The 23,276-nt window shown below is 39.0% G+C and overlaps 1 protein-coding gene across 1 annotated transcript in view; it reads left to right on the forward strand.

Annotated features, from left to right (window-relative positions):
- CLINT1 (clathrin interactor 1) overlaps positions 1-23,276 on the forward strand; it is a 76,458-nt gene that overhangs the window by 40,180 nt on the left and 13,002 nt on the right. Inside the window, exons 2-8 of the mRNA XM_083355354.1 lie at positions 2,167-2,271; positions 2,988-3,084; positions 4,690-4,798; positions 5,703-5,867; positions 8,977-9,154; positions 16,808-17,057; positions 21,377-21,449. Coding sequence (XP_083211480.1) covers positions 2,167-2,271; positions 2,988-3,084; positions 4,690-4,798; positions 5,703-5,867; positions 8,977-9,154; positions 16,808-17,057; positions 21,377-21,449 — 977 coding nt within the window. The remainder of the gene's footprint in view (positions 1-2,166; positions 2,272-2,987; positions 3,085-4,689; positions 4,799-5,702; positions 5,868-8,976; positions 9,155-16,807; positions 17,058-21,376; positions 21,450-23,276) is intronic.

Here is a 23,276-nt window from a genome sequence, read left to right on the forward strand (position 1 = left end):
TAGTGTTTTAAGTATACAACAGGCAATGATTCTTGGCTATAAAGGCAAGCTTGCTTATAAAGTGGATCCAATGGATGTGTGATTAAATTCATTACTGACCAACAGCCACTTTTACTTTCTCCAGAAAGGTATCCCAGCCAGCAGTAAGCATTTTATCTCCAGGAACCTCCTTATATCATGTATCATCATATATTGTTTACTCTTTAGATTCAGATTCCTGAGTTGCTATTGGTGCATCAGTTGTAACTGATAAACTCTCTGCTACTAGTAGTAGCAAGCAGGTAGGAATAGTAGGCCTGACTCTAGAAAAATATCTTTCTGTAAACCTGCCTATTGAAGAAAGCATTATTTTGCCCCAAATAGACACTTTTTAAATAATTCCCTCTGCTTTGACTGAGTTCAACTTTTGTCGTCACTCATTAATGAATGCCCGTAAGAACTTGAAGAACCAGAGTTTAGCTTTACCTACGCTTTACCAATTTCCCAAAACAATTTAACAGAAATTGGGCAATGGTATGTGAAAGCCGAGTATTGGTAATATATATGTTCACTCAAGCCTGTAGAATCAATGTAGCTCAAGGCAATCTATGATCCAGTATTTCATCTAATTGAAAGAGAGCTAACTTCTGCTGAAATGATAGATGGAGGAGTGAGTGATGGGGAACTGGTCTGTGGTTGTCAAGATCATCTACACACATATGAAAATATTGTTTTCTTTAAAAGTGTAACTTCACTTTTTTTTGAAAACAGATGCTGTCACTTGAAAAAATAGGCAAAAATTAAGGAGAACATATGTGATCATCCATACCTATCCATATATATCCATAAATGTAATCTCTGCCTATTATTTATTTTATTTATTTTATTTTTATTACATTTATATCCCGCCCTTCTCCGAAGACTCAGGGCGGCTTACAAGCTTAGCAGTAGCCTTCATTCTATGTATATGCCTGCTTGTTAGGGCTTTCACACACACCCCCAAGCGGCATTATTACAAAGTCAGCTTATTGCCCCCAACAATTTCATTTGCTAAGAAATGAGTAGGAATCTCTTACTGGCAATAGCCAGGAAATTATCTTGTTTGTTTTATCACAAGATAATTATAGAAAATCTTGTCTTTCCATCTTGTCCATCACAGGACTTTCTTATTCTTAGAATATGACACTGAGTACATCACTGTTGTAATGTAAATTTAAAAAAAACCACGTTCCCAATATTAAGATGACTTAAGAGCACATATCATTGAAATTTCAACAAGAAGAATATAAGTATACCTGTTCCTAGCCCTACCTAGTCATATTTCAGATTCACCGGCTTCAGTGTGAGCCTTATTCTGAAATTCTTGTGAAACAGTAGTGACTCAGTCATACTGTTAGCTTTCTAATCTATTTAGCTGTTATATTCTATGGAGATTAATCTGTTTTCCTATGCACGTTTGGAAAACAATTAAAGTATGTTAATTAGTCAAATTTTCCCAATAGGGATTTTTGGAGGAATAGAAAAAGCCATTTTTATGTGACTTTTCATATGGTTGACAGAAAAATTCTTACACGCAAGATATTGAACACAAAGATGATTAACGGTTCTGGGGGGGGGCGTTTCTTTGAATTTTCCCATACTATTCTACCTTGCTCAGGCTATATTCATGCTATTACAGTGCTCTGCCTCTCTTTTTCCATCCCTTTCTGTAACTGAACGGATATCTGCTAAGAAGAGACACAAGGCTTGCTTTTCACAATGCAGTGGCTTTAAAAGAACACACTTCTCACCTGATTCCAGTCAAGATAGGAGGCAAAGACCTGCAGTTTTATGGGAGTTGTGATAGAAGGCCAAGTAGTTGGGCCTGGAGCTGCTACTGCCTTCTTCAGCAGCTCAGTTTCTCTTCATTTTAACCAAAAGCCATTTTTAACTGGACTGTTTCCAAGTCTCATGTAACCCCCTTATCTCTGATCTATATTCTGGAAGGTTAATGGGATAGTAAAACCTTCTTAAAGATAGATAAATGTGCTCCAGTTTCCTCAGGGTAGTTCTCTACTAAAGATGTTTTCTTTCCCACCCTGCAGAGGTATCTCATTAAGTTCCCCACTAGTGTCATTATTAAGTTTTCATGTGTTTCTCTGCTTTGATGCTAATCTTTGCGCTTGCATCTAATTCTGTCCTGTACAGCACCAATGTGGTTATGAATTATTCTGAAATTGAGTCTAAGGTTCGAGAAGCAACCAATGATGATCCGTGGGGACCTTCAGGGCAACTCATGGGGGAGATTGCCAAGTAAGTAATTTGATTCAGCACTGTTGAAAGATACATCTTTAAGCGTAGATGCCACTGCTGCTTCATCGCTCCTGAAGGATATAAATAAATTAGGGAGAGAAATATATTAATGATGGAAAAGAATGATCACAAGTAACTGCTTTTAAATACAGGTTGTCCTCATTTAGTGACCATTTGCAGTTACAGTGGCGATAAAAAAAAGTAATTTTGGGAGCAGTCCTCATATTTAAGCCCTTCGCACCTGAAGATTATAATCGTGGTCCCTTTTCACTTAGTGACCATTTTGTTTAAATTGCCAGTCCCAAATGCGGTAACTAAACGAGAACTACCTGTGTTCCTTTTACTAAATAATACTTAATATTTTTTGGGGGGGGATGAGAATCTTGTAATACGTTTTTCAAATATATAAAATGTTAAAATTGGAGCTCCTTCACAATCACGCTTTCCCACAAAGAGCACATGAATGTAATGTTAGACTAAAATAATAAAGGTGTCCTTATTTTTATTTTTATTTTCATTGTTGCCAATGGAAAGACATCAGCATTGCTGATTCTGTAATGAAATACTTCTGTATAAGTGGTCTGTAGCTCTGATGGAGACTTAACTCAGAGCAAGTCTGCCATCTGCTGTCAAATGCCAGTGCTGACATAAAGTAGCACCGTTGATAATTCTCTTTCTACTTTCTTCTTTTTCATTTTCATGTTTTGCTTTTCTAGGGCTACTTTTATGTATGAACAGTTTCCAGAACTTATGAACATGCTTTGGACACGGATGTTAAAAGACAATAAAAAGAACTGGAGGAGAGTTTATAAGGTATGTACAGTAGTGACTTTTTGTATTAATTTATTAAAACCTTAATTTTGCTGTAAACTTCGAATGCTGAAAATACACATCTGAATGTTTTAATTTTACCACAGTGTCCTCTGGCAATTAACTCAGTTTTGTGCGTTCATTAACATAATATCCATGCTAAACTTCACAGGTTTCCAGATCCTCTGTGTGCAATTAGTAGAACTTGAGTTTAATCAAGTTAATTCTTTTTCAGTATACATTTTTAAGAAACTAGTCTGCTTTGAAAACCAAGGGATTTTGGGGGGAAAGGGGGGAGGGAGCTGTTGTTGTTTTTATAAAAATGCTCTTAAGTTGAATTCCTTCTGGCAATTTTGACTTTTATTACTTAATAAAAACCAAAGAAGGGATCCTCCGTAACTTGATCTTCTGAATCCCTCCTAGCAGTCCACTATTGAGAGACCCAATTTTAAATATTTATTCAGAATGTTCATTTAAAAAAAAAACTCAGTTTGAAGCTGTTAAAGGAACATTCTACATTTCTTTCTGATACTATTATATATTCTATTTTCTCCTTCTCAGTTCACAGGTTTATTTATTACATTTTATTTTTTCCCCTTTTATCTTAATGGGCATAGAACCAGTTGGTTATACCTTATTTTGCTCCCATTATTGGCCCAGTTCAGTTTTATTTCTTCTATGCTTGCTCTCCCGCTATACTTGCAGTGAAATTCAAGTATGCCTAATGCCATATTTTCCTGTATTTTGCAGCACTAAAAGGCTTTAAATTTAAAAGCTCTACAGTCTACACAATTCTGAAGCTGTTAACTTTTTTAAAATAGGAAGTTTATGCCAGTTTTGTATTGTGATTATTTGCTTTAAACATACGTACATGCATAACATACACGCATACATACATATGTTTTAATGTTATTTTGCATTTTGTTCAATATTCTTAAGGCTACATAGAATGATCTGTTTGCTTTCCATTGTTAGAATTTATAGACATGTTTCTGCTGCCGGTGGATGACTTTTATGCATGTGGGGAGGGTTTCCATTTTGTTTTCCTGGTTTTAGTTTTTCAGAGGCAAATTCTGGAAGCTGCGGGAAGTTTAAAGAATTAACATACTTTAAAAACTTATTTTTGTTTTGAAGTTTGCTTACATTTATCTGAAAATACTGAATTTTATACATCAACACATTTCCTGCAGAAAACTGCATAGAAAAATTGCTGTAAAATTGCTTTTAAATGGAAAAACACTGGGGAATAAAGTAATTGCAAAAAAGAGACACAAAAGAAAATTGTTTCAGTCTTTAAAGTTCAGAACGTTTTTCCCCAAATTGCCTTAACTGCAATTTTTCCCTTCCTAGAAAAAAAAAAACATTCTTCAGGCAAATATTATATGAATTAATGTTCTCCATTTATTCCTTTGTCTTAGTGCAAAGCATAGGCTTACATCTACACAGTATTGCTAGCAGTTCTGCAACATTTTTAAGTTGGCTCATTTTTATCAGAATGAACCCTACTTTTCCTTCTAACTTTTGCACGTTTAAGCTTTCCTTTTCATTGCAGTTTAAAATACTGATGGCATTTTTCATGCAGTCATAAGGTGCTTTGTATTTTTATAGTCTCTGCTGCTGCTATCTTACCTCATAAGGAATGGATCAGAGCGTGTTGTTACAAGTGCCAGAGAACACATTTATGATTTGCGATCCCTGGAAAATTACCACTTTGTAGGTGAGCGATAGAAGAATCTTATAAGCAAATTAAAAGCAGTTGTTGGAATTGTCAGTCACCTGAACCAGCTTAGAAGCTTCCCTGCTCTAATTAGAATGTGACTGTTGCCGGTTGTGTGAAGAGTGCAGAATTCAAGACGTGGGGCCCTAGAGTATTAATTAGTGAAGACAAGAACTTGTAGAAAAGACCGGCTAATAACAACAGAACCAACACAACATGAGTGTTTGGGTTTATATTAAAATATGCACTAGAGACTTGTTCCCTGTGGTGTATATAAAGGAATAGCTTTAATCATCTGGGAAGAAAGGTTAGAGCTCCAAAACATACACATCTGTTTGAAGCTAGGGATTTTTTCCCCTCCTACCAAATAATATTTACAGTGCACAGGTAACAAGGCCAGTGTTTTTTTCTGAATAAAAAAGAGGCTTTGAGAGGTGGAACAAATTTTAGTGCATAGTGCACTTCAGCTGATAAGATTTTAAAAATAAGGTTTGAAGCTAGATAGAATGTTAGCAATTAACATTTAAAAAAAAACCTTATTTGTTGTTTTTTCTTTTTAAATACCCCACCCCTTCCTAAAGACTGGAGAAGCAGGATTGTTTTAAGTGGGTTAAAACTGACAGGAAATGTGTTTTCAAGCACCATATTTTATATTTTTTTAAAGTAAGCTTTTTAGTAGATCAGTGTGGGTTAGAAAACTAGAAACTAAAATTGTGCTCTAATGCTATCACTTTAGGTTAAAATGAAATATTGGCTATAAAAAGTATAACTTATATTCAGTCAATAAAATTGCTTTAGAATACATAACTTTAGCAGTTTGGGGGTTCATTTTATTTAGAGATTTCTCTAAATGCTTCAGGCTAAAGACTATTCCCAATTTCTTTTTGTGTGCGCCTCTTTTCAGATGAGAATGGCAAGGACCAAGGTATAAATATACGCCAGAAAGTGAAAGAAATGGTAGAATTTGCCCAAGACGATGACAGACTCCGTGAAGAAAGGAAAAAGGCAAAGAAAAACAAAGATAAATACATTGGGGTTTCTTCAGACAGTGTTGGAGGATTCAGATACAGTAAGTCCAGCCTGGAGACGACAGTTGGTAGCTTTAGTAACATACAGTGGTACTTAAAAGTTAGTGAATCGTCTTGAATTTTCAGAATTTCTGCATAAATATGACCTGAAATCTGATCTGTTCACATATAAGTCCTAAAACTAAAACTAGTCAAAAACAAATGAATCAAAATATTATACTTGTTCATTGATTTATTGAAGAAAATGATCCAAAGCTATATATTTGTGTGGGGAAAAATAAGTATGAAATACAGGTGAAACAGACTGCATGGATACGTACATACATAAACGCGTCATAATTTGAATGAAGTTAATTTGATGTAGTGTACCTAAAGAACTGTTAATGATGGTAATGGAACTGGGAACTCTGTTGTCAAGTGACATGCTCATAAAGCATAACATCACAGTTCCAGTTGCTTTCATTAGGCAAACCCCACAAGGTCCATTGATGGAACATCACATGATCACCATCAACCTCCTGCCAGCTTCCCCACTGACTCTTGTGGAAGCCAGCAGTGAAGTTTGCAAATGGTAATCACGTGATTGCAGGACTTTGTGACATTGTAATTCAGACCCAGTTGCCAAATGCCTGAATTGTAGTCACTTGACTGCTGGGATGCTTCAATGGCTGCAGCTGCAAAGACCAATCCTAAGTCTTCTCAGCACCGTCATAACTTCCAATAGTAGATGAATGAGTGGTCACTGAATAGGGATTATCTGTCTAAGAAAGGAATTCTCACATTTTTGCAGATTTAATACCTAATACTGAAATAATTATTTTTTTCATGATGGCTTGGTTTATGTGAAGGGGAACAGAACCACGTACTTTTGTGTCCAAGCAGGCATTGGTGATTTCAAATAATGCTTTTGATGAATCCTCTTGGTGTTAATGAGAAAAATGGAACTATAATTTGCCATATTCTCGGGACTGAACTTAGTTGATGTGGAGGGTGACAAATGAAAGTTGTCATAGGAAAAAATTACTGAAACAACTCCTTCATTGGCCCAGTTCTTAATTGTCATAAAATGGCTGCTACCAGACTTGTGGCTAGTCAAAAAACAAAACAAAACACAGAGACATGAACACAGCCATTGAACAGAAAGTAAGCAGATGAGTTTGCTTTTTAATACCACATTTAGCTCTATACATAAAACATTCCATGTATAGTACAGCTGGTTTTGGTGGTCAGTGGCCAAACTGAAGTGCACTTGTTTCAGGTGTTTGTAGAAGAAAATGTGATGGAATCAAGTAGGCGTGTCCAGGAGAGATGCCATTGTTCCAGGCAGAAGTGGGAAAAGTGAGAAAAATTGAGGCTGAGGGGCTTCCTTTGTGGCAGTGTCCCTTGACATTGCTGAGGGGAGGAGAAGGCAAGATTGTAATAGAGGAGGCCAATGAAAAATGTCACCCTAAGAGGCTGTTGTAGATTTCCTTGCTTTCATCACCCGATAAATTGCTTCAGAAGCCCTCCAAACTTAGTTTCATCTTAAACCTGGAGCAACGGGAGTGGGGGAGGGGGAGAATTGGTTGGTTGTTTCAGCAATCCATGAACGATCCAAAACTTTGTCAGAATTTCTGAAAAAACAATGAGTTGTTTCAAGTTTGCAACAATTTTGTGTATGCTCCTATTTTTTCCTTTCCTATCTTTTTTTTTCTGGATATGGAAGCATTTTTTTTCTAACAAAGCACTCAGCTACTGTCACCAACAGATATTTTTTCCCCACAAGAATATCTGTGAGGGACCCAGAGGCAGTCTTGTAACTCAAGATGGTACACAAATGGAGGCACGGGACAAGGGATAGAATAGTGGGCATATTGTCTCCATGAATGTTGTGTATCTTATCTGTGATCATCTGCCATGATGTATAAATGGAGCTGGGTGAGCAGAGGAGTGGATTTAGTAATTTCAGATTGAGGAAAATAACTTGCCAGAGCTAATGAAAGTGGGCAGAGAAAAGTTTTCACATGTAAGTAATGTATGAGTTTTTATTTTATTACTCTTAGCACATGCGCTTTGGGATAACAGAGCTAAGTACTTATTCATGAGTATAAAACAAAAGTCCTAATATAACATAATCTACAGAATATCAGTAGCCACACCTCAGCAGTTATAACAGAAATTCATTGGGCCACTCTTTGATAGATTGTCCCCAAAAGAAATTAAATGAGAAGCTATTCTGCATTATTATGATACAAATGACAGGATTTTAGTATGAGAAATAATCTGTATTTGGCCAGTATGTGAGTTTTTTTCAAATTAAAAGAATTTGGCAAGCAAAATCACAATTTTGAGAATTTCAAATAAATCTCGGCTTTAAATCTTCCCTCTTGGCTACCTAAACTATACGGAATTTAAACCTAACCGCTTAAAACTGTATTTAAAAACAACTGAGGAAAACTGGCACCTTCTACTACAGTTCACAGCCAGTTGGCTCTCTTGCAAAGCAAATTTTGTTTATGTAGCTATTGGGGGAAAGGGGTGGGGTGAGAGTAGGAGAATGGGGAAATTAAAAACTCCTAACTAGCACATAAGGGGATAATGTGCTCCATTGTCATTAAAGACTTTGAAGAGAGTTTAAAATTGTTAACTGAGGCTAGAAATATTGCCGTCTTGCAGGGTTTGGTATGAGATCCCCATGACAGCCTGGTTACAAGTGTACTAATGAACATTTATTTTATTTGGATTTTATTTGTCATACATGCTTTATAGGAGTCTCATTTTGTTGGGCAGAAAGATGCCTTTCTACTTGTTTTTAGAGTGTGTATCTTAGCATACGGTATTTGTCAGTAATGACATCTTTTAGTTATATACTGCTCCAAAAAATAAAGGGAACACTTAAACAACACAATGTACTGTATTTAATAGTAGGATGTCTTATCTTGTGTTCCCTTTATTTTTTTTGAGCAGTATATTTTCTGGCAATAGAACATTATGCGTGATATAATGTATTATATGTTAATTCAGCTCTGTAAAAATGTTTAAATTTTGTTGTTGTTTTTAACTTGGATTTAAATTCCATCATAGAGTAAAACTGCTAGAAGTAGTAGTATTTTAGGGTTAATCACTTTTTTCTTTTCTTTCATTCTTTGATTATCTGTCTACATTACATAGGTGAAAGATATGATGCTGAGCCCAAGTCAAAATGGGATGAGGAATGGGATAAAAACAAAACCGGATTTCCTTTCAGCGATAAACTAGGCGAACTGAGTGATAAAATTGGGAGCACAATTGATGACACCATTAGCAAATTCAGAAGGAAAGACAGGGAGGATTCTCCAGAGAGATGCAGGTATTTCTGGCATCAGTCTGTTTTTATGGAGTTCTTGTAGTAGTTCTTTTAATGAGCTTTTAAATATGTGTTTCTTGAAAATTTTTCCTGTGTTGAGCATCTTCTTCAAAGTGGTTTATAATCTAGTGTTTTAATATGAGGTATGTTCGTTTTCTTGGCAGCAATATGGAAGCAATTTGTAATTTTCTTTTTCTAGGTTGCAGCTCGTCCTTTACTCCTATTTCCACCTCTGATGGCTTACACCAGAAGTGAGCTACTTGCCCTGAGAGCTTCCCCACTCTCTCAGAGATGGCCATCAGACCTACGCCGCCGTTTCCTTAATGACGGGTCCTGGGACCCCGAGAGGTGGCATGGCGCCAAGAAGAGGCTCTTGGGTTTTCTTTTAAAATTTTTTGAAGGGTTAGGGAGGGGGGAGGGTCAGGCCCAGCAAATCGAGGGGAAGATCCCACCGGACCTGTCTCAGCCTAAGTTGGCCAATGGTCGCGGCAATATGAGGGCCAAGGAGAGTCTTGTAAACCAGGGGGACGGGACAGGGATACCGATCCCCACAGTAATTGGGAATGGCAGCAGATGGAGGAGCAGAGGGTCATATCGTATTCTGAGATCACGCCCACGCTATCTTCTTGCTGTGGCGCGCTCTGACCCTCTGGCTCCCGCTTGCTGCCCTGGGGAAGAGGGAGGTCTGACTCCTGAGCTCAGGCTGATCTATTTTAATGCCAGGTCTGTTGTGAATAAAGCTCCCCTCATCCATGACTTGATCGAGGAGGAAGGCGCAGACCTGGCATGCATCACGGAAACCTGGCTGGGCCCAGAGGGAGGGGTCCCTCTGACTGATTTATCCCCTCCAGGTTTCCGTGTGCTACATCAACCTCGAGCTCAGGGTAGGGGAGGTGGCGTGGCGATCGTTATCAGAGAGACCCTCCATCCGCGGGAGGCCACTGCCCCTCAGATAGACGGATGTGAATCCCTCCTCTTAAGGTGGGGTCCTGGTGGTCAGTTGGGCCTACTTCTGGTATACCTCTCTCCAAGCTGCACAGCAACGGTTCTACCCAAGCTACCTGACGCCATCTCAGGATTGGCGGTCGAATTTCCAAAGCTTATGGTACTGGGAGACTTTAATCTACCTTCCCTGGGCAGTGCATCAGAAGTGGCCCGAGAGTTCATGGCCTCCATGACGGCCATGGACCTTACTCAAATTACTCAGGACCCAACTCACGAGGGAGGAAACATGCCGGATCTAATTTTTGTCTCTGGGCAGTGGCTAAATGGGCTGGGTGGGGTTACTCCAACATCACAACCCCTTTCATGGACAGACCACTACCTCCTGCGGTTGGGCCTCCGTCACGTCACCCCCCGATGTCAGGAAGCGGAACCGACCAGGTGGTTCCGCCCCAGGCGCCTGATGGACCCAGATAAATTCCAGATGGCGCTTGGACCGATTCCCACCTCCCTCTCCCACAACCCGGTCGAGTCCTTAGTTAATGCCTGGCAACAGGCTGCTTCGGAGGCGCTCGACCGCGTTGTCCCTTTGCGGCCTCTGACCCGGCGCAAGTCCCGACTCGCTCCTTGGTTCTCCAAGGACCTGCGGGAGATGAAGCGCCAGAGAAGGGGCCTAGAGAGCATTTGGAGAGCCAGTCGGTCTGAGTCTGACCGAACACAGTTAAGATCCTTTTCTAGATCCTATCTTGTGGCAATGAGGGTGGCAAAGCGCGCCTACTTCACCACCCTCATTGCGTCCGCAGATAATCGCCCGGCCGCCCTATTTAGAGTGGTCCGCTCCCTTTTGAGTCAAGAGACGGGAGAGGACCCCCTACATGGACGGGCTGAGGAATTTAGTAAATATCTGGTGGACAAAATTGCTCAGATTCGGGCTGGTCTGGACTCTGACTGGGCAGTATCTAACGAGAGGAAATCGATGAAGTTGGCCAAGTACATCTGGGAAGAGTTCGATCCTGTGACTCCGGATGAAGTGGACAAGATCATGGGGAAACTAAGTGCCGCCACATGTTTGTTGGACCCGTGTCCCTCCTGGCTAGTCTATGCTTCTCGGGAGGTTACACGAGGCTGGCTCCTAGCAGTTATCAATGCCTCACTGAGTGAAGGGTACTTCCCTGCTGCCTTGAAAGAGGCGGTGGTAAGGCCCCTCCTCAAGAAACCGGCACTGGACCCAGCTGTTTTAAACAACTTCCGTCCTGTCTCCAACCTTCGCTTCCTTGCGAAGGTCGTTGAGAGTGTGGTGGCGCGACAGCTCCCTTTGAACCTGGAGGAAGCTGAATATCTAGATCCGTACCAATCGGGTTTCAGACCGGGGCACAGCACGGAGACGGCATTGGTCGCGCTGGTGAATGATCTCTGGCGGGCCCGAGATAGAGGTTATTCTTCTGTCCTGGTCCTATTAGATCTATCAGCGGCTTTTGATACCATCGACCATGGTATCTTACTGCGTCGTCTTGAGGGGCTGGGAGTGGGAGGCACCGTTCTGCGTTGGTTCTCCTCCTACCTGGCAGGAGGGCAGAGGTCAAGCCCTAGGCCTCTTAATTGTGGAGTGCCTCAGGGTTCGGTGCTCTCGCCCCTCCTGTTCAACATCTATATGAAGCCGCTGGGAGAGATCATCCGTAGCTTCGGGGTGAAATATCATCAATATGCTGATGATACCCAGCTATTCATCTCCACCCCGAACCAACCCAGTGATGCCCTTGATGTGATGTCCCGTTGTCTGGAAGCGGTACAGATTTGGATGGGAGAAAACAGGCTTCGACTCAACCCGGCCAAGACTGAGTGGCTGTACATACCGTCATCTCGTTTAGTCCAAGAGGTTCCATCTCTGACTATAGGAGGAGAGATGTTACCTCCCATTGATAAAGCACGCAATCTGGGCGTCCTCCTAGATTCACGACTCAGTTTTGAAGATCACATTGGAACCGTGGCTAGGGGGGCATTTGCCCAGATTCGTCTTATATACCAATTGCGCCCCTTTTTGGACCGAGATGCCCTACGTACAGTCACCCACGCACTTGTTACCTCCCGTATTGATTACTGTAATGCTCTCTACATGGGGCTGCCCTTGAAGACCACCCGGAGGCTTCAGCTGGTGCAGAATGCAGCTGCACGGGTTGTGATGGGAGCTTCCCGATACTCCCATATTACACCCCTCCTGCGTGAGCTGCATTGGCTACCAGTTGCCCTCCGGGTGAGATTTAAGGTGCTGGTACTTACCTTTAAAGCCCTACATGGCTTAGGTCCGGGATACTTGCAGGACCATCTGCTGCCGGGAACAAATTCCCATCGTCCAGTACGCTCACACAGAGAAGGCCTCCTCAGGGTACCGTCAGCTAGGCAATGTCGGCTGGCAACCCCCAGGGGGAGGGCCTTCTCTGTGGGAGCACCAACCCTATGGAATCAGCTCCCCCCTGAGCTTCGGATAGCCCAAAACCTCCAATCCTTTCGCCGCGGCCTCAAAACACACCTGTTCCACCAAGCTGACCTAGACTGACAGGCATTTTAATTAATTTATATTTAGTATTTTTAATTCATTTTAAAATTCTCTAATTTTTTATTGCACTGATGTTCTCAATTTTCATTTTATCTTGATTTATGTACTTATTATATGTTTTATTGTGAGCCGCCCTGAGTCCTTCAGGAGATAGGGCGGGATATAAATCCCATCAATAAATAAATAAATAAATAAATTTCATTTTCCCAGTTTATCCTACAACCTGAGTATTTTCTGGACCTCTGTTCAACTTTCACCTTATTGTTCAGGCACCATTCAAACTTACAACGGTGCTGAACGAATGGTGGTTTTGACTGATCCTCAGAGTTCTGATCATCCCCATGCCCCCCCCAATCAGGCGATCACAATATGGGTGCCTCACAATCACATGGCCACCATTTGCAATCTTCCCTGCTAGCTTCCCCAGAAAATTAGTGCAGGTTCGCATCCTACCAGGCTCAAGGTTGACTCAGCCTTCCATCCTTCCGAGGTAGGTAAAATGCGGACCCAGATTGTTGGGGGCAATAAGCTGACTTTGTAATAATGCCGCTGGGGGGGGGGGGGCGAAAGCCCTGATAATAAGCAGGCATATACATAGAATGAAGGCTATTGCTAAGCACATTGATTTGTGCTTTAAATTGTAAGCCACCCTGAGTCTTCGGAGAAGGGCAGGATATAAGTGGGATTTTTTAAAAAAAATCAGTGGGAAATCCAGCAAAGATCGCAAGCTGCTGGGGTAAATCTTCCTCACTTGCACACCGTCCCCAGCCGCTCTGTGCTCGCACCATGCTGAACACACACGCATGCTCTTTGAGCCTCTCCCACCAGTTGTGTACCCTGTACATCCTCTGTGACCTTCATTGTACCACCCTCACCATACCTCACACCTACTTTCACCATGCTTCCCTTGAAAGTGCCCTGTACTCTCACTGCACCTCCCTTACACCCCTCCCCTCCCTCCAGTCCTGGCTACATCTCCCTTTACTTTACTGTAAAATATATACATATTCCAGAATATAGATAATCTTTGTGTGTTCAATATGTATCCCAGCAGTCTTTTCCTTTGTTATGAATTCTTCAAGTAAGCATATCTTGTGATTTTAGTGCAACCCTCAAGCGTAAGTTCTCTTTATTGTGGTTAATTTGATCTTCCAAGGCCCTGACAACCTGTCACACTAGATGGAGCAGTTGCACTTCCATCATTCCTGATTGATATCATCCAACTTGTAGTCGTAGACTCTGCTTCAATATATACTGTTTCAGGCAGGCAGCCTGCTTCTCAATTTTTTAAAAAAAACAACACCTCCAAAGGACAGGGCGTGAAAACAAAACAAAAGTCTGTAGCCTATTATTGCATGAATTGGCTTGCTTCTTCTGTATTCTTGATATGTCCAAATCTGTAATGATTCACCCTACAGCTCAAGATGTGTCAGGGTTTACCCTTACGTGCTCAGTCGATACCAAAATATATCCAAACTGCTTGCTCAGTTTGCATAGGATTTGATCTGGCTACACCACAAAAATAAAAAAAATGTAAAAAATGATGAGCAGGCATGGTTTATGTGCATTGGACTTCTGTAAATTAGCCCATTTGTTTCCTGGAACAGAGTAAATTCTATTTTGTCTTAGTATTGCTATTGCTCTTCTTTAGTATTAGTATTATATTATCTCTTAATATATAATGTATAATATTTTAGTATTAATATATTATACTATGTTAGTATACTTAGCATTTCTAACCATTGGTAAGCACAAGCAAATTCAGGTGAAAGGGACCACTGATTTGTCAATAGACTGCAGTGCCACTTCTGTTAAAGTCTGCTCCAGATTTGACTACTCTCATTAACTTTGCCTAATATTAGTGAAAATGTTCACTAATACTGAACTTTTTCCCAAAATAGTTTTTGGTGAAATTTGATTGTGATATTTTTCTACTTCTAAGCTGTATCATATATTTTAAAAAGTAAAACTTGTTCCAAAATGTATTCCAAGCTATACATATTATAATGAAAAAAACCTGAATCATGAGATGAATGCAGAACTTTACTCTTTTTATTTCAACAAAAAGAATTTGCTTGCTTTAGCGGCTTGGTATATTCCAACTGTAGCATTTATAAAAATGAGTTGTCCAGCATTTCTTTTTAAGTTCTTTCAAGTTTTGTCCTAATCCTGCTTAGCTCCAATGGTTAAAGTTTATGGGAATTATATCATTACAGGGCCTGTCCTGTAACTTGCCCTAAATTGGGAATGCCCCTTGTCTGGCAGTTGGATTTTGGGTGTTAAGTCTTAAGTTTGTTCAAGTTGAATAGTGATTGCTGATTATTTTCACTTCCTGTTGATACTTTATCTGATACATTTTCAAATTGCTTGTTTTATGATTTTCTGTTTTAACACTTCTTACTTTGGAAGTGCTTTGGAAATGCTTCTGGTATTTAAAAGTAGGATGTGAATGAATGAACAAATAGAATAATTGTGTTGCAGTGCAACAGTACAGCTATAATGTGGCTTGTACCTTTCCTATATTTTAGTAAGGACTTGAGCTTTTCTTTCAGAATAATTATTGTTGATGTATTCTTACTTTATTTGGTTGGTGCTATTAGGCCCTCATATTATTATTCCTCTGTAATCTGTGTTGGAAAATATTAGGAATTGTGATCACTGATTTTAATAAATTAAACTACCTCTTGCTGGCAAACAACTAATATACAGAGATACAATGGGGAAGCATAACTAAGTAATAGTTATAATAATAATGATGATGGCAAAGCCTGAATCACTGTTTAGTAGAAAACAAAGGCTTTCCCACAGGGATACTGTACAGTAGTTTGTGTGCCTCCATGGTGACAATAAGACAACCTTCTTTAAAAGAAAATTGTTTAGTGCACTGTTGCATTATTCAACACAAACCTTTTGCAGCTAATTCTTGTTTGAGAACACAGTTATCTTTCAAGCTACCTCACAGCATATTCTTATTATACAATGAGGCAGCTTCAGCTCTAACATGAGCTGCAGTTTTGCCTTATCTTTTCTTTCTGGAAAAGCACAAAATTTGAGTGGATCATTAAGCCTTGTGTTCTTCATAAGCCAAGAATTGTAATTGCAGCCAATTTAATCTATATCATACAATGTGTAATAGAGTTGCCTTATGATGGAGATAAGCAGCATATAAATTTAATAAATAATCTTATACAAATTGCATCTTGAATAATAAATTAAAGATAGCATAGTTACTAGAAAAAATGAATTATTTTCTAAGGAGAATATCAACAATAGTAATAAAGTTTTGGTGAAGGGAAAAGAGAATTTTCTCAATCAGTAGAATTGATAGTGAAAAGTCTGGCAATGATTCAGCTCATCTTACTTGGTTGGCCATTCCAACCAAATGTACAGGTAAATTGAATTTGATATCTTAAATAGAAATGATCTAAACAGAATCCTTTGTGGTTTTATAAAATCTTAATCATAAAACTGACTAAGCACTTGGTATTTCAGTATGGTACCATGTATTGAAATTTGATTAGGATGTTGCATAAATCTCTGCCAGAAATCAGGAACCAGGATAGAGGTCAAAAGTATTACAACTTTATTAAATGCTACTTATACACAAGAATCTGAATTACTAATGGTCAAGATGAATTGGTGTCAGTTAAAAGTCAGCGGACTTCAAGTGAGGCTGGACTTAGGTCTCTCACAGGGCATAGAGACTCCAGATTGATGATGCATTTGACCCCACGCTTTAGTTTAGCCTCCTATAGTGTCAGATTTGAAAAATATTATGATTGGTAACCAAAATGTTGTAATTAGCTAAAGAAAAAAAAACTTCAGTGAGGACTTTAAGCAACAATTGCCACAATAATAAAAATAACAAATGGGTTGGAAGAGATTTTTGTTTTTAAAATGATACAATTTGGATTCCTTGATTGAAATTCAGGTTTAGAAGACGCTCACAAGATAATTGTAGCACAGAATAATTTCTAGAAGTGTGTAAGACATTTCAAAGAGGTGTTTCAGAGTTGGGTCACTTCCAGGTGGTTGAAAGAATTTCAGAAATAAAATTGGAATAGCTTTTTCAAGTTGACATTGCACTAGTAATTATTTCTCCACTCTCTTGTGTCCTCATATAATATCTAATATGTGTTTTTTGGTTTTAATTTTCACAGTGATAGTGATGAAGAAAAGAAATCCAGAAGAGGTAAATCACCAAAAGGTGAATTCAAAGATGAGGAGGAAACAGTGACCACAAAACACATCCACATTACACAAGCCACAGAGACCACCACAACCACCAGGCACAAACGCATGGCAAATCCTTCCAAAACCATTGACTTGGGAGCAGCTGCCCATTACACAGGAGACAAAGGAAGTCTAGACCAGAATACTGGAGCTTACACTCCACAGTCTACAGCTAAGGTAAGAGAGTAACCAAAGAGACCACTCTGCATTAGAATTCTCATTCCTCTTAATCTAAGTTGCTTTTGTATAAAGTAATACATTTAAAAATATTTTGGCTGTGCTGGAAGAGTCATGTATTGAAAACAGCAGGACTATTTTTGTGTAGAATGATCAGTGGTTAATGGACGTCATGGGCATAACAACCACAGCTTACCAGAAGTAGTGCTTGGGTTTCCTAAATATGAGGTAATTGTCATAGGCTTGAATTAGGTTGGTATCCCCAGACTCTCTTTTAAAGGTCTAACTCTTCTGCCCAATTAATTATGGAGAACCTACAGGCCCCTCCACTACAAAATTTCAGTCCTTGAGCTAGCTAAGCTCTCACTAAGGCTACCTGGGCCTAGACAGCCTGTACAAGCTTTCCCAAGAAGCCATCCCAGTTCAGTCTTTGCCCTGCCTGCCACTGGTAATCTCTCTCTATGCAAGACTGCTTCAGTGGTTCTCTGGTAGACTGCCTACATCCCCCAGTGGTCTACTGGGAGGAGAGTAGACCAAACCATATTGCTGAGTAGACTGTTGGCTGCTGCATCACTTATTACTTAAAGTGTCCACCCCGATTGAGCTCTTTTGATCTTAGTTGTCAAATCCAATGATTTGATATTAAGTGATTTTAACATTGTATTTAAAACTGTTCAGTATTGTGCTGTACTTCACTGCAGACTGGTATTCCAGGTGCATGGTTATGTAATCTTTGATTCAAAGATAAGGCTTTGCAAACACAAGAGCACAGGGTTCAGATTTTGGTCTCTACCAGTTTTGCCTTCATCTTCTGTAGCATTCAAGTCAAATTTAGCTTTGGGCTTCAGTACTGAAAAGAATGAGACAAATCTATTGGTGTTTTTTTCTAAGTATCTGCAATACATGACCTTAACTGTTAAGAGCTTAGTATCAGAAGTTGCTGTTTTATGGAATCAGTCAAGCAGGCAACTTGAAGGGATATTGAAGGGATCAGAGAACAAAGGGACAGCCTTCTCATCAGGGAAGTTGAAATACTAGAAATATTATCTATCCTAGTGGGTACATGGAAACATAGCTTGTTTTTTGCATGACAAGGAAAAAGATCGTATGTATCAGTACTTCTCTGGCACCAGTCTTGGCAGGAATGCGCTATAATAAAAGGAATTCCATGCCATAAAAGAATCCAGAAAGTACTGAGGAAAAGCATAAGCACTTTTCTTCCCACATTATCTACTTAGGATTTACTTAATCTGAATCGAAATTAATGCAGTCGTAAAGTCAGCCACCGAGATACAGTTTTCTCAAGCTAAGCTGAATGAAGTGTAATCAGATAGTTTAAAGTTTAATTATGTCCTAAATTAAAAGGCAGTTTGTTTATATCTCTTTCAGCCACCTGAAAGCAACTATAATTTAACAGACATCCGTTTGGTAGCACCCTTAAACAAGTCATTTTCATCTGAATTTTCCATTTAGTTTGTTCTAAAATGGTTTTCTGTTAAATTACTTAATTTTAAAAAAATGACCCAATAAAGATAAAGACATTTTATTGGTTAGAATTTCCTCTCAGAAAAAGCTTGGATTCTGTTTCAAATAAAAGCCTGCAAATTGCCCTAAGATGTTCTTGTAATAAAGTCCTATTTGATCTGTCCTGTATTCTTATCTTGCTTTTTTTACCTTATTGAAACAACCGAGGGTACAGGTAAATTAAAAGCATACAAACTGTCTGCAGTCACATCCCAGGAAAAAAAATCTGTTAAGAAATTATCTGTGGGAATTAAATCACTTCCGTAGTACTTCAGATCGTGTGATTTTTCTGCCCCATAGCTAGTATGGCCATTGCTGAGAACAAGGGGAATTGAAATCCATACATCTGAAAGTTGCCAGGGTCGGGAGCCCCTGGCCCACAGTTTTACAGTGCATCTCATGCGAAAGAGCCTCTGTGTACGGGGAGTAGAGGAGAACAGGTTCAGTCTCTTGAAGGACCGGTACAAGTAGTCCTTAACAATATCCATTTAGTGACCATTTGAAATTACAACAGCACTGGAAAAAGTGACTTATGACCGTTTTTCACACTTAACGACTGCTTCAGCATCCCCGTGGTCATATGATCAGAATTCAGACGCTTGGGAACTGCTTTATGTTTATGACAGTTGCCGTGTCCTAGGCTCATCTGATCCCCTTTTGCGAGAAGCAAAAGTCAGTGGGGAAGCCAGATTCACTTAACAACAGTGTTATTAACAACAGTGATCCACTTCACAACCGTGACAAGATAGGTCGTAAAATGGAGCAAAACTCACTTAACAACCGTCGCTTAGCAGTGGAAATGTTGGGCTCCATTGTCATTGTAAGTCAAGGACTACCTGTACTTAGTATCTATTCCCCAGCTAAATGAAACTAAATGGATACATATATCACTGAAATTTTGGTCACTCCCACATCTGTGGTTATCTTGGTGCTCAGTGTTGGAACCTACTATATAGCTAGGAACATAATTCTTTTTGTTCTCCACCTCTGCTTTTCCTTAAACTCAGAAATCAATCACATCAGAAGCTTTTTTTTCTTCTTCTCAGAAGCAGGAACCACTATTCTGATGTACCTTTTCTCACGAAATATATTGTGGATTGTGTTACGCTGTTTGGTTTTTTTTGTTTCCGATTATAATTTATCTAAATGTACTGCTAAACTAATGTATTGGAGAAAATATCATAAAAGAAAATTAAAGTGAGCCAATAATGCTGCAATGAGCAGATTTTCTAGAAGCTTATCAGGTACACAGAGTTTACTATAACGTGCCAACATTTAGAGACTATTAAAAAAAGATAAGATGCTACAAGAAAAGCAACTTTACAGCCATTGTTATTTGTGACTATACAGAAAAATGTACACTATCAGATCACACATATTAAAATATAATTATTGTTGTTAGTTGCGTAGTCGTGTGCGACCCATCGCAACCCCATGGACAACATTCCTCCAGGCCTTCCTGTCCTTTACCATCTTCTGGAGTCCATTTAAGCTCACGCCTAGTGCTTCAGTGACTCCATCCAGCCACCTCATTCTCTGTCGTCCCCTTCTTCTATTGCCCTCAATCTTTCCCAGCATTAGGCTCTTCTCCAGTGAGTCCTTCCTTCTCATTAGGTGGCCAAAGTATTTGAGTTTTAGCTTCAGGATCTGGCCTTCAAAAGAGCAGTCAGGGTTGATCTCCTCTAGGACTGACCGGTTTGATCACCTTGCAGTCCAAGGGACTCGCCGGAGTCGTCTCCAGCACCATAGTTCAAAGGCCTCAATTCTTTGGCGCTCGGCCTTTCTTATGGTCCAACTTTCACAGCCATACATTGCAAATGGGAAGACCATGGCCTTGACTATACGCACTTTTGTTGACAGGGTGATGTCTCTGCTTTTTAGTGTGCTGTCTAGATTTGCCATGGCTTTCCTCCCCAGGAGCAAGCGACTTTTAATTTCTTGGCTGCAGTCCCCATCTGTGGTGATCTTGGAGCCCAGGAAAATAAAATCTGTCACTACCTCCATTTCTTCCCCATCTATTTGCCAGGAATTGAGAGGGCCGGATGCCATGATCTTGGTTTTCTTAAATATAATAGCTTTATGAAATTATTAACTTGCAGTTTAATCAATAATTTATTTTAGTAAATTCAGGGCCCAATGGTAAGATAAGTCATAACAGTATCTGTATTGTTAATGTTGGCTCCTAGAATTGGCCAGCCTTTTAAAATAAATAACACCATCTACACATTTGCTCACCTTAGGTGGGATACAATGTTAACCTCATAGGCTGGAAAGTAAATACAGTAGAACTAAAAATGTTACTTCCAAGTTTTGGATGCTGAATTTAAACCACAAATCAATTTTCAGTTTTCAAATTAGTGATTACAAAGGGCTTAGTAAGAATAAATTTTGGGAATAGATCTTTGTGAAGAGCTAGCTACAAGCATTTTATGAGACTAGAGTGGTTTTCCGGTATTCTTAAGGTCCCAATATCAATTTTAAGGAACCAATTTCATATAGGCTTTTTCTGTCATATTTATTTTGAAACTTTTTAAAACTATTTCTTCCTTTTTACATCTTTGCAAACACTAATGGGAAGAAATTGTTGTACAAAAATCCTAATAAAATTCCTCTGACATGTTAATTTCTAGTCTTCCATTTTTTAATTTTTAAATATAAATTTATTTCTAATAAGGTTTCTTGCGATGTGCACTCACCGACCTATATCCAGTAAAAGAGGAACTTTGTAATGTTACAGTTTTTTCAGTTTTGTTTATACTATGTATATTAAAATAGTTCAATTGTGCTTGTCCTAGGTTTCTGGTAGCAAGTCATCCAATGATCTGGTGGATCTTTTGTTCGATGGTACAGACCAATCCTTTTCAACAGGTAAAGTGCATTTTCTGTTTTCCATTTGAGCCTAATTTTCTGTTTGAGATACAGAACAGTGAAGATACTGCATCCAAATTGCCTCATTATATAGATTAACACCAATATTAATACTAAGAAGGATTCATAATTAAATTAGTCTATCAGGAATCATAGTCACTGAAATATGCAATCCAATCAATTTTCAGCCCTTAGCACGCTACACAAGTTGAGAACAAGGAAGAGGAGATGTGGAAGTGGATAAATTATATTTCTAAATCTGATGTATGCTGTTTTGTAAGCATTAATTTTTAATTTGTCTTTTTCTAAACAAACCTATCATCACAGCTAAAAATTATAAGCGATCACCATGAAAAACCCAGCCAACTTTAACTACTTTTGAAAGCTATCCATGATCATCTCCAATTTGAATACTTGGATGGGGGATCATGCAAGAAAGGCCAGGAATGTAAGCTAAGCTGGGAGAGGAAACCTAGGAGGCAATAGCAAACAAGTTCCATATTTCTACCAAGTAGTTTTAAAAAGACATTTTCTTTTAGACTGGATTGTTACGATTTGCAAAATGTTCAGTCTCAAGTATAAAATGGGCTTTTTCAAACAGGCTGGAGTGCCTGTTTGAAACTTGAAAATGTTTCATTACTTTTCCAGATCCCGTTCTTTCCATTCTCACAGTAGAAATAACCCAGTTGTGGAAGTTGAAAAACTTGTGTTCCTCAACTTGTGTTAGGACAATGGGCAGAAGAGAGGATGATCTCATCCCTCTTCCCTCAAAGTTTGGCAGTGAGTACCAGAAGATTCCCTGCCATCTGGTTTAGGCCTTGTTTTTAGGGAGAACACTTTAATAAGCTGAATATCAATACGGGTACCGGTATTTAGGAAACTTTTAATAATGTGCATATTTTTGTACGTGGCTTCATTCTTTATCTCCAAGAGTAGTTTTCTGAAATGTAAATAAATAGCTAGGTTAGCGATTTGAAAACTTTGCCGAGATAGAATTATTCTAGTTTAATTTCAAAATATAGTTCACATGTTTGTCCATGTATATACATGACTGCATGTACATTTGTATATTTTTAAAATACACTATATGTGTATATGTTCTTGTGAACAAAGACACACAGTTCAGTCTTACTAGGTTTTAATCATTCCCCTTTCTTAAAGCATACGTATTTGCTTATTAGTACAAGGATAGTGTCAAACATATTTTATTTTCATGGTTCTAATTATTTTAAAATATAAATATTTTTGTTTATTTCTTGTTTTTTATAATTTACTATCTTAATTTTTTTCTAAAAACAGGTCACATTTCTATCTGGGTAAACATTGCTCTGAAGTCTGTCTAATCCTAACGACCTAGTCTTATAAAACAGTATCATTATTAAACTATTGACTTTTTAAAAGATATTGTCATATGGATAAATAGTTTTTCGGGCAAAATATATAGTTCATAAAAATAATGTGTTACAGCACATCACCTAATACAACAGCAGTACGAATTAAATATATATGCTGTCAAGAACAATAATTTGCTATCCACCCTATAGCTCTCTCCTACTTAAAAATTAGAGGGCTTCCCTTAGTTCCTGGGGCTCACTGGACTTCTGCCAGTCGGTTAGGCACAGAGCCATCTCTGCAGATGTGTGCAAAAGATGTAAAGGGAAGAAGAAACATACTTTCGTGTGCTCCTGGGACACTTTAGGCACATCCTTCAGTCAGATGGGAGCTACTTCCCTTTGAGTGAATTCTATGCAGCTGGACCTAAAGCAGAATGGGATGCCTGTATCTGAGGATTCATCTAAAAGGCACCTTGGCTCAAATACGTTGAGC

Source organism: Vipera ursinii (assembly GCF_947247035.1).
Source record: "Vipera ursinii genome assembly, chromosome: 2".
NCBI lineage: Eukaryota > Metazoa > Chordata > Lepidosauria > Squamata > Viperidae > Vipera > Vipera ursinii.